The sequence below is a fragment of the Octodon degus genome, unplaced genomic scaffold (genome assembly GCF_000260255.1).
Source record: "Octodon degus isolate 3935 unplaced genomic scaffold, OctDeg1.0 scaffold00038, whole genome shotgun sequence".
NCBI lineage: Eukaryota > Metazoa > Chordata > Mammalia > Rodentia > Octodontidae > Octodon > Octodon degus.
In genome coordinates, this window is record NW_004524614.1 from 838,988 (window position 1) to 851,229 (window position 12,242).

General features: G+C 44.5%; 1 protein-coding gene across 1 annotated transcript in view; it reads left to right on the forward strand.

Annotated features, from left to right (window-relative positions):
* Positions 1-12,242, forward strand: part of Tnfrsf19 (TNF receptor superfamily member 19) — an 86,276-nt gene that overhangs the window by 48,493 nt on the left and 25,541 nt on the right. Inside the window, exon 5 of the mRNA XM_004631110.2 lies at positions 2,665-2,750. Coding sequence (XP_004631167.2) covers positions 2,665-2,750 — 86 coding nt within the window. The remainder of the gene's footprint in view (positions 1-2,664; positions 2,751-12,242) is intronic.

Sequence of the window (12,242 nt, forward strand, 5' to 3'; positions counted from 1 at the left end):
AGTTATTTATTTATTTATTTATTTATTTATTGGATACAGGGTCTCACTATACAGTTCAGACTCATAGTGATCCTCCTGTCTCAGCTTCCCCAGCACTGGAATTACAGGCATGCGCCACCACACCCAGTTTCAGTGGCCAGCATAGCATGCGGTACCAGGGATTGAACCCAGGTCCTTGTACTTGCCAGGCAGGTGCTTAGACTGCTGAGCTATCTCCCCAGCCTAGTTTATTTTTAATATTGAGGAAATGCCTTGGCTTCTGTAGTAGCACCACCATTTTGTAGTCCTAGCAGTAGTATACATAATTCCAGTTCCTGCACCCTCTCCAACATTTCTGTCCGCAGTTCTTCCTGTTACTTTGCTTTTCTTTCTGAAAGCAGCCATCTTAATGGTTGCAGAGGGATACCTCTCAGTGGTTTTGATTTACTGTTCTCTGATATTTAGTTATGTCGTATCTTTTCATACACTTCTTGTCCGCGTGGATATCATCTTTGCAAGAATGTCTGTGTAAGTCCTTTGTCCATTTTTTAAGTCAAGGTATTTGAATTTTGTTGTTGAGTGACAGATCTTTATAGGCTTTTTATCAGATATATGAATTACAAATAGTTTCTCCCACTTCACAGGTCGAATTGTCCTCTCATGCACAGAAGTAGTAAAGTCTCACGCAATCTCATGCATTCAAGTTTTGCATTTGTTACCTGTGCCTTTGATGTCGTGTCCAAAATACTACTGCCAAGTCCTGTGACGTGAAATGTACCCCTCTGTTCTTCTGAGAGTTTTATAGTTTTTGATCTGAGTTTCAGGTTTATAATTTATTTTGAGTTGACTTTTATATATGTTGTAAGAGTTTACATTCATTCTTCCGTGTGTGGGTTTTCCCAGCTCTGCTTGTTTAAAGAGTCTGTCCTTTCTTCAGCCAGTGCTCTTGGTTCGTTGCCAAAGGTCACTGACCGCGGGTGCAGGGGCTTCATGCTCGGCTTTCTTACTCCATTGGGCTGCCTACCTGAATGTCAGAACCACACTGTTTTGATTGTTATAACTAGTTTTTTGGGTTTTTTTGTTTGTTTGTTTGTTTTGTTTTTTGAGACAAGTTCAGTCTGGCCTTGAACTTACTTACTAGCACAGGCCAACCTCAAACTCACAGCCGTTCTCCTGCCTGAGCCTCCCAAATGCTGGGATTACAGGCGTGCGCCACCTTGCCTAGACTTGTAGCTTTGCAGTGTGCTTTAAGAGCAGGAAGTGTGAGTCTTCCAATTTTGTCCTTCTACATTTTACTTTACAAATTATAAAATAATTCTTTTCAAAGTCTGGTGAGAAGTCAGTATGTTGCCTATCATTTGACAAATTTTCAGGGTCTAATAAAATATTACTGAATGTATCTGGGCATCTGAGATAGTTGCAATTGAAAATTTTGATTCAACCATAAATTATGCTGATTTGCTAGTAATTTATCCATTTTCAAAAGAGAATTATATCTGGCAATTCTATAAGCACATATTTGACCAGAAGACATAGCTTTATTTGGACTGAGATGTGGAGAAAGAGTAGGACCAGAGTGCAATGAACTAAGGATAGAGATCCCCTTCTAAAAGGGTAGAGAGAGCTCATCATCCAGATAGACTCTACAGTAGGACAAATTCCTAGAGATGAAAGTAGTTGGGGAAGAGCATAAAGTATTTTAAGGATCTCTGATGACACGTTGCTAAATTGCCTTCTCAGAACTGGCCGTTCTGCCTGTGTGTGTCTCGACCCTTTTCCAGGACTCTAAACAAAGTGATATATTTTCTCTTCAACTTGTACTTACTTGATTAGCAATGACACTAAGCATTTTAATATTTTTTCTAAGATTTTTAATTCTACCAGCCATTTTAATTATGAAATTTTATAGTTACAGAATGTTCTTCTTTGGGGATTGAATATTCTTTACTTGTTTGAATTACAGCATTCTCTTTGCCATAATGACTTTTGTCTTCCCTACAGACTTAAATTATCCACAGCTAAGTGCACAGACTTAAGTTATACCTGGAATAGTTTTTTTGAACTTTCATTGCCTTGGGCCAGGGAGATGGCTTAGTAAAATAAGTGCGTTCCTGAACTTTCGTTGCCCATGAACTGTGTTAGTGACGCTTCATTTTTGACCTTGAGATATCTTCATAATTTTTTTGTTTTGTCAAAGCTGTCACTCTCTTCTGCTCTGGCTCCTGGGTGTCTTGTCATGCCTAGACAGAAAGAACAATGTCATGATTGTCTAAATCTCTCTACTTTTCCACTGCTTTTGTGGTTTGCTTAGTTTTTTCATCCCCCAAATTTCAACTGTAAAAGCAGAGCAGTTTGGTTCTTTGTAGTTTAAGTTACAGCAGAATCGCCAAGAACATAGAACTTCACATTCCTTTCCAAGCACCCTGCCCCAGTATAGTTAAAAGGTGGGCTGAGAAGACTCTGCAGTTACGTGTGGTGGAACTGATAATGTTGAAGTGTTCTCAGCCTGCCACAAGGCTGTCCAAGGGCATGCCTATCTGGGACACTGTTGAAGCCTTTGGGTGCATTTATTCAACGTAGAATTGTAATGGAGATGGCTGGTAATTTGTGATGAAGAACTTACATGCTCTAACTGTTCAGCGTGGATGGCAGAGCTAACCAGGCTCCTTTTTCTTCCTCTCCTAGATTTTACAGGAAAACTAAACTTGTCGGTTTTCAAGACATGGAGTGTGTGCCCTGTGGAGACCCACCTCCTCCCTACGAGCCGCACTGTGAGTAGACGCACAGCGAGTGGAGCAGACTGGGCCATGGGACCTTCGCATTTTTCTTTTAAACCTTTCTTTAGTTGACAAGCGCAGCAAAACCAGCCTCTACTGTGGGGCTCATGCTGTGTCCTCTTTATCAAGCCTTCATGGGAAAGAAAGTCCTTGGTCATGTAGCTCAGTCAGCCAACTACCCAGTGATTTGAGCCTCCCAGCAAAACTGCTATCTGCCTTACTGCCTATTCTACATACATTCTGAGGTAACTCTAGTCAACTAGGTGGTCCAGGTCCTGGTGTGCATGGCTCAGTGCTTGTCCATGCATCCTCTCTTTCCTTCCCAGCCCCAGACAGGATCGTGGGGTGTTGTCTGCCTTTCCAAAGTTATTCTGGATGAATCTCCTACCCTATTAAAGTATCGTCAATGGAATGCTAGTTCCCATCATTCATGCCTTTATTTTTCTCCTTGGATAACTAAATGGGAAGAAAGGACTTCAGTGGGTTGGGTGTATGATGGCAGACATATTGACACTAGTTAATCCTCTTGACCATGTATTTTCCTTAGATATAAAAGATATTTGTTACAGATTATCCACCTGCATGGATTTTTGAACAGGAAGAGGAGTGGTTGTTCATCCTTCTTAAGCCGCTGGAGAAACATGGCCAATAAAAACCCACAGATGGTGGGAGAGGAAGCAGTTGTCCAGGGGGCTCCCCTGAGGGTCTGGTGGTGGGCACCCGGGTTTCATACCAGGGGAAGATGGGTGGGTCCAGATGAGGGTTGGGGGAATGCCTCAATCCCATGCGTAGGTTGCTGCAGCCTTTCCACTGGGCATTGTTTTGATATAACTCCTGTTACATTGGCTCTGTCCTCTTGCCTTGTTCTGTAACAAAATTCCCCTCCAAACAAATTGGCAGTTATTACATTATGTCATAAGGTCCTTCTCTTTCTAAGGATGCCATGGAATTTTGCAGCTCTTACTATTATGTCCTTTATCAAAATACATTATTTTCTATTCCTCATTTGAAATGATAGAAAAGTGAAAGAATTGAAAGGCTTTTCCTAACTTATATGGAAAATATATATTTAGTATTATTTTCATAATACGTAAGCATGCAACGAATAATTCCTTGTAATTGACAAAGTGAATGCCTAATAGGTATGTCTCAAAACACACCTACTTTACTTCTTTGTTTGATTTATTTTTTCTCAATAATCCGATTTGTCAGTGAGGACACTTGTCCAAGAATTTAATATTGCTGACTGAAAAATAGCAGATAGTACTCAAATGCAAGTCTGACAAACACCAAATGTGTTTTTCCCGTGCACTCTACCGTCTCACAACAAATAACCAACTATCTGATGAGTCTTGCGAGTTGACTTTCTCTTGGTTTGCTTGATTTAATGTTCATAATTTACCTAAGCCCTAAAAATCTACCATATAAGAAAGACAGAAAGACCTGCATTCTGCTGCTGCACCTCCCATGAAAAGACAACTCCTGCCAACTAAGATGCAGTGACGTTAGGTCCGCTCAGCCATTACTTGAAAGAAAATTAAGATCATGCAATTCGTCCCAAGCCACCATACAGAGACTTAGTAAGTAATATCATCCAGTTTACAGCTGTAAGGTGCTAAGGGTTTCTTCCCCCTTCAGTTTATTTGGTTTAAATTTAATATACTGCAGTCAAAAGTTGGAGGCTTTGGAATGTTTTCACCTTCAGGATCTGGTGAAACCTAGACATCACAAATTTGCCTTTGAGTGTAGGTCTCCCATATAACTATTTATGTTTTAGGAAAGTTCTAGATTAAATTTCTGTAAAGAAAATTAATTTACTTAGCGTACATATATGCATACGCACATATCCATGTGTGAGACTTTTTAGGAAGCAAAGAAAAATGAATTGTCAAATAAAAAGAAATGCAGCCTGCACAACTAATAGCCTTTCAAATCATAAAGCAAGAAGTCTGGTGGTCTCAAGTTAGCATTATTTCTTATCTCTGTTAAAGAAAGTTTGCTGCCTTTGGCTTCATTCTTGGGAAAAATTCCAGAACGCAACTAATCTCCTCAAAGGAGATCTTGAAGTCTTTAGAGGAAATTATGCAAGACTCCTTCTGTTTTCATTTCTTCTACTTTGGGCTTTTCAGTTCATCCACAAAGAGCTACTTCTTAGTGGTTTCCCCCTGAGGAGTTTCTATACCACTGAGAATCTTGCCATCAGAAAAGAACGCCTCTCGTGCTTCCTTAAATAATAGTGTGTGTTTGAAGGATTTTTGTGTAGTGGGAGAAGCTAAGGCTTCCCAGAGTATAGAAGTAGCCCACGTAGGTTCCTCCTGAGGCCCACGGCTGCTCTGCAGCAGGGGCCTTGCACACCTGGGCTCGGCCCTCGGCGAGAGGACTTATCTGCCCCCTCACACGCCCCACAGGCCACTCTGCTTCTTGTTCACCTCTCTCAGGGCAAATCAGACTGGAGGTCCAGTTAAATAACAACATCCTCCAAGGCAAGACTTTGTTCACTGACCTCTTAAAAATACAAGTACAGTCATGCTGTATGGACATTTCACTCAGTGATGGAGACTACAGCAGTGGTCCCATAGGATTATAATGGAACTGAAAAATTCCTGTGGCCTGGTTAGTTTTAAGGCACTGTTTCAATATTTAGACACACAGTTACAGTTGTATTACAGTTGCCTGAAATATTCAGGTGAGTCATGTGCTGCCCAGTCTGTGACCTGGGTGCACGAGGCCTGCCAGGGGGCCATGTAGGCCACTATGATGTCCACACTATGGCCAAGTCCTCTAGCAATGCATTTCTCAGCATATGTCTTTGATGTTCAGCAGTGCAGTGACTGCTCCAGGGTGCCCACCAAGAGCTGGACATACATGAAATACAGAGAGACACCAGTCCTTTCCTCTTGGGGCTCACAGTCTACTGAGGGAGTTTTCACGTCAGTTCTGAGCTAAGCAACATGTGCAACCTGCAAGCACTGGAGCAAAATGTGATAGTGTTCGGTTGTGCCTGGCAGGCCCCGCAGGGCTGAAAAAATGTGCGGTGAGTGGTCACATGCTGAGTCAGGGATGGCTTTCCTGGCCAGTGGCTGCAGAGCTGTGACCTGCTGGGTCAGCGGGATGGGGCACCCCTGAGCAGGAGAGTAGACAAGGCCAGGAGGAGGCCAAAACATTCCACACTGGAAGCATCCTTTGACGCTGGCATCCCAGAGCTCTGTGGCAGCACTACATTTTGGTGGGAGTGGAAGCCAGACCATGATAGAGTAAGAAGGTACAGTAAGGAGGGAGTGGGGACAGTGGCCGGAGACAAGTCAACTGATGCTTGTATGTGAAAAAGCACCACCATGATGGATGGAGGAGCTATGTGGGGAACAGAGGACTTCTTTGTTTTATAGTCATGTGTCGCTTCACAGCAGTAACCTGTTCTGAGAAGTGTGTCACTAGGTTGTTTTGCTGACATCATTGGTTCCCTTAGAGAAACTAGGATGCTACCTTGTCACCAAGCAACACAATCTGGTGGGTCACCATTGTGCAAACGGCCTGCACTGAGCAAGAAGTGGCTATGTGGGGTCTGACTGTCCTTGACTTCCCCGGTGAGGGACATATCTGAGCACTTGCACATTGGAGGGAAGGTTCCTGTCGCGAGAGACTCAGCATTTTAATGTGGAAGTAGAAGCATGTTCAAGGGACTGGTGAGGGTTTCACACACAGGTGTGGGTGGGTTAGCCTGATAGGGAGGAAGCGCTCTAACTGCAGCCAGAGGGCAGGAAGGTGGGCAAAGGAGGGAACAGGGCTTCTTCCTACGGGGATGACAGCACAGGGTTTTACATCTGGGAGCTCAGAGGCACCCAGAGGGAGACACTTATGGAGGAACTCAGAGCCTCAAAGACCACAAGGGTTTGATGTTCACGTTACCAAGAGGCAGAGGATAGTTTCAGAGAGTAGTGGGTTTCCTGAGATACCAAGAGCCCAGCCAAAGTTGGTGGCCAAAGCACAACACTGATTTGCCTCTCCTGTGACATCTCTATGGGCCTGGGCTGCAGGGAGGGCCTGGACCCCCCTCTGAGGCTTCCCAGGACATACACAGGTATGAAGGTTACTCTGTGTGTGTGGAATATACAAGCAGATCTTCAGAGGGTGGCTCCCTAAGTATTAATAACAAAAGTATTACTTTAATGAAAGTACATTTTCTTTTATTTATGTAACATTTGAAGCACAGTAAGTACCAGCCTAATAGAAAATATGAGGCTGAAAACTTACCGTGTTTCTGCCCACTGCCCAAGGGGCCGCCCTCATTCCGCACTTATGTGATGTTGCACTTGGTGAACAGAAACACCGATAGACACCCAAGATTTGGAGGCAGATTTATTTTGCATAGCAGCACACTGATCAGGATCATTCCCAAAGTGTTGGGCCCTGACCCCTGGTGCTCCTCAGGCTTATATGGGATAAGCAAGCAGAAAGTACAGAGGCAGAATGGCTTGTCGACTGGAGATTGGTTTTTACAATGTGCATCACAGTGACCAGCGTTCCTAAGAGGCAGAAGCAACCAGAACTGGGACAGGAACACAGTGGTTGATACATTGTGTCAACCTGAGAAATTTAGAAGTTTAATGTAGCAGGCAGCCAAGGTCCTCACCTTGTAAACATCCTCCTCCAGTTGGAGAGGAGGACGTGGAGATGGTGTGAATGCTACGCCCGGCCTAGGTTAAGAGAGGAGAAGAGGCTTGCTCTCCCTCCTTTGTGCTCTTGTTTCTTTGCTGTCTTCTGCCACCTTGAAGCATTGCCCCTCTGCCATTCCACCTGGCCTTGGAGCCAGCCCGAGTATGGATTGAAACCTCCACTAACTATGAGCTAAATAAACCTTTCCTTCCTTAATTTTGGGTGTCAGGTATTTTGTCTCAACAGGGAGGAAAGAATAGCCAACACAAAGAACTATTGCCAGGGCAACTAAGAAACCAAAGTATGCTAGCTGTATTTTCGGTTACATTTCACCCTTCTTTTGGTTTCCCTGGCAAATCTTGGCCGGGCATGCTGCATGTGATCCTTGGAGACAAGGCCCAAATAGCATTTAGGCCTGTCTGTTTGTAACGTAACTCTGGCAGGATGGTAAAGAAGCTAATCTGATCTAGGAGAGTGTCCAGTGTGTCTTGGATGCTCATTAAATCTTGGTCAAATATTTGATTGATCATTTTATTTTCTTGGGGCTATCATCCATGGAGTTTATGGCAAAAGAAATACAGCCAGTAGCAGGCAGGGAAGTAAGGACAGGATAAGCAGAATCCTGAAAAGGTACAAAAGTCTTTTGTGCCTTTCCAGCAGGCAGCTTGACAGCACTTAATCAGAAGTGCTTTTTCAAGGAGGGAACAAGTTTCTGAACCTCTGGGAGGTTGAGTTTAGTCACTTGGGTTTTGAGTCCAGAACTGGGATGCTTCCATTTAAAAGCGAAGAGGGGCTGGCTGACGGGAGCCAATCAGAGGCAGCGGAGCACATTTTTTAGGTCCAGGCAGGTTTCTTCCTCTGCAAGGTAGAAACCACAGGCTGCTGTCCAAATGCCCCAGTCACCCCTGGCTTTTGAATCTGTTGACTTCCTTCCTTGCTCCTTGTAACTTGTAACGCTCCTTGGATGCATAGGTCCTCCGCTAGTGCTTTTGGGGCCCTGTTGTCTTGCCTGGGGAGCAGGAAGCTCAGTGTTCAGCGGGGCCCGTGGTTCAAAGGAAAGCAGTGACATGAGGGCTGTGTGTGTTGTTCACTCAGTAGGAAATGACATAAATGGAGACTGAGGAAAATCCAGCCATCAGAACAACGAAAATGCCCTGGGTAGAACGCAGTGCCCAAATGTATGATCAGGGAGGCCAAAAGCCAGGCACAGTGTATCCAGCTGTAGGCCCAGACACTTGGCTGGAAGGTTGCTTGAGCCTAGGATTTACAGACTAGCCTGGGCAACATAGTGTGAGACCCCATCTTAGCACGGCTGTGCGGTGACTCGGGAGGCAAGCACTTGCTCAGCAGGACGTGGGCCTGGTGTCCAGCTGCAGCGTCACAGAAACAGAAGACTGGCTACATATAAATGCTCCTCCACTTTGTGGGCTATATCTGTGTTCCCTAGTCAGTGATTTCAAAAACAAGAAATCAGTCATTGTCACCCATTGACTGTGGGTACTGGTGGAGTCTCACAATGTCCTGGAAAATGTGGCATGAATGAGAGTTGGTAGAGTGGAGCGAACACAGCTTAGACCCATTGCCAGAACTGTAGGATCCCATCCCCTCTGTGCCCTGGACTGGTGAGGGAGCCTCGGGCAAATTGTCTTCCCTCTTTGAACCTCTGTTTACTCCCTGGATAATGAGGGGCAGAACTCAGTGAACTGCTGTCTAGTAACATGATACCTGCGCAGGTATCTTAGGAGCATCATCTACAGTGGCCTGGCTTGTTAGCATCTGGAAGGTGCCCCAGCCGCACTATACCCTGCCCCAGGCCTCATACCAGGCCGCTCTCCTAGTGTGGGCAGGAGGCCGCTGTCTCTTCCTGGAGGCTCTCCTGACTTTGCTGTTTGGCTTGCCGTGGCTTCATCTCTAATAGCGAGTGAGCAGTGAAGGACCCTGGAAAGGGTGCCGTAGAGTTTGAGCTCTGACGCACTGCCATGGCCAGGCTACCTAGCCAAGGAGACCGTAGCTGCCTCTTTACTCTCTGTCCTGTTTCCAGGCCTTGGCTTCACCTGACAAGCCCACAGCTCCTACCCAGAAAACGATGGATTTGTGATGACAGTCTGTGCCCACAACCTCTGTGTCAGATCCCGGGTGCTACAAACTGGTTGGGCATGAAGCCTGGGGCTGACTGGTGACATTACTGTAAATTGTGGATAAATTTGCTCTTGCTCTCACTCTTGTTCTTTTTTGTTACTGGGAATCAAACTTAGGACCTCACCCTTGCAAGGCAAGTGCTGTGCTGCTGAGCTATAGCCCTGGTCCAGATAAATGTTCTTTAAAAATGGAAAGCTAGAGGTGGGCTTTCCTCTTATTGAATCTTCTGTTCCTAGTAACATATGACCATTTAGAATATTCAGGAGAGAAAGAGAAAAATGCATGAGAAATTGTAGAACTCTACTCTACTTTGAGTCTGATACAAACCAATTTTGTGCTATTTCTGTGAGCAGTGTTTCCTTATTTTGGAACAAATATTGTGGTTGGAACAAATAGTTTTGAAAAGCTTCAAAGCAGTTTTCACCATAGTGCCTCTTTATTTAAGTGTGTTTTCTCTAGCTGTTTGCTTTGTTCTTGGTGGCTCTGTAAAACAAGGTGATTCTAAAGAGATAGCAATCAGGTAAATCACTGCATGGGAGAGGAAAAGGCAGACGCTGTGGCTATGTTCACCTGCAGCCATTTAGGAATTGTACATGGCTTAGTACTACTAAAGAGATAGCTGCTTTGGCCGGCCAAGTAGCTCAGAGGATTAAAGTGCCTGCAAGCGGCAGAGGGGCTAAGGGTTCGATCCCAGGGCCTGCTGCACTGGCCCCACCTCCGGCGCATGTTGAGACTGGGCATGGTGCCTGGAACCTGTAATTTCAGCTCTTGGAAGGCTGTAAAAACAGGTGGATCATTAAGAGTCCGATCTAGTAGTGAGACCTCGAACACCCAGTAGACACTTCCCTAAAATATCTCTTACATAACAGACACAAGTAATTCCAAAATTAATTATTAGAAAAACTATTTGCTCAGCAAAGCTAATTGCAAAAGTTTTTCCCCCCTTATTTTAATGAGAAACAAATAGCAATGAGACAGTTTCAAACCAAACTGGTAGGACAGTTTCAATAATTAACACATTGCATACATTCTTCCTAGTGGTTAATTGCTGTACAAGATGCAGACATGATATCCTATTTACAAACACTATTAGAACAAATAATTTTTTTGGTTGTTTCTTTGTTTTTTCTTTTTGGTACCGGGGATTGAACTCAGGACCTTTTGCTTGCCAGGCAAGTTCTTATTCTACTGAGCTATCTCCCCAGCCCACAAAAGTTTAATAGAAAAAAAGAGTGATGAATGTCAGTAGTCCCCTAAACCCAATTTGAGCATTAGTGTTCCAAAATGCAGTAAATAACATGCAACATTCTGAGGTTTTTCTTTCCAGACTTTTTGCTATCTATACTGTTTTTGGAAAATAGATGTGGAGCTGGGGGTGTTGTTCTGTGGTAGACAGAGCCTGTGTGTAGTGTTGGAGCTAGGTCAGATCTCCACATGGAACAACATGGTTTAACCGTGCATACCACGTTTGTCCTTTCCCCGCTTAAGATATAACTTACTTCCTATGGGATTTGTGAGCCTTATTGTAAAGGCTATTGTTAGCCGTGTGTCGGGGAGCTTTCTGGACTCAGCTGGACCTCTGAGGCCACCACTGTCGCCATGCCCAGTGTGTATGGTGTCCAAAGATTCTCCTGCTCCACTTTTCTGACACACAGCACTCAGGTACTTTATAGTGAGAATGCCTGGCACACACCTCTTTTAAAGAAAACAAAAACAAACTGAAAATGAAATAAACTGGAAGTCATTTGAAACTGAGGCCGATGTGGACTTCAGACTTTTTTTTTTTAAAGTAAAAGGCAGGTGAATGGGATGCACAGAAGGAGGAACAGCAGCTTCCTGTGGGGGCTCCAGGTTGCCGTCAGCCTTTTCCTGACTGCTGTGGCAGCTGTCCTGAGGCTCAAGACCACTTTCTTCGACCTTCCTGTACCTGGCATTCGACATCCTTGCAGACCTCAGGGCATGCCAAATCTGATCCAAGAAAATGACTTTATAATGAGATGCAGAAGAGATACATGTAATCCCCAAGTATTTTACACTTGCTGGAAACGTGTGATTTTATTATGTTGCATTTATACTTTTTTCTTTGTTTCTGCAGTTTTTCTGCTGACTTTGCTAATAGCTAATGGCTTGATTTTCCAGAATGCGTCCCAGTGCCTCCGCATTATGGGTCTGCAAAGCCAATATGTGTTAATGGAGGGCTCCGGTTACTGAGGGTTTTGAAGTTGTCACAGCCCCGAGACCAAGACTCCTGAGTGTGCAGCCAGGCAGGCATTCCTGGGCCTGGCTGTGGGCATGGCTGTGGGTGCTACTGGGGAGCAGATGATGGGTGTTCTCCATTTTAACCCAAGATCTACTGCACTAGAGAAGGGGAGCTTCCTATAGGAAAGTCTGAAAGACTTAGCTCTTTCCTGCTTAAAAACAAACAAAAAACCGTAGAGTATAGGAAAGATGAAGACAGTGAGGTCAAAAGATATTCAGCATAGACACTCAGCCACTAGCCCACGGAATCTCGGTTTGAAAGCCAGCTGTCCTCTCTGACACAGGAAGCAGAGACAGCCTCCCGGACTCACTCACAGGGAGGTGTGGGGCTCCTTCTCCCTTTCCCTCCCTTGTCTCTGATTCCTGGCTTGTCTCTGGTATGTTCTTTTCTTTTTGTTGTTCCTATAGATTTTATCGTTTTTTTTTTTTTTTTTT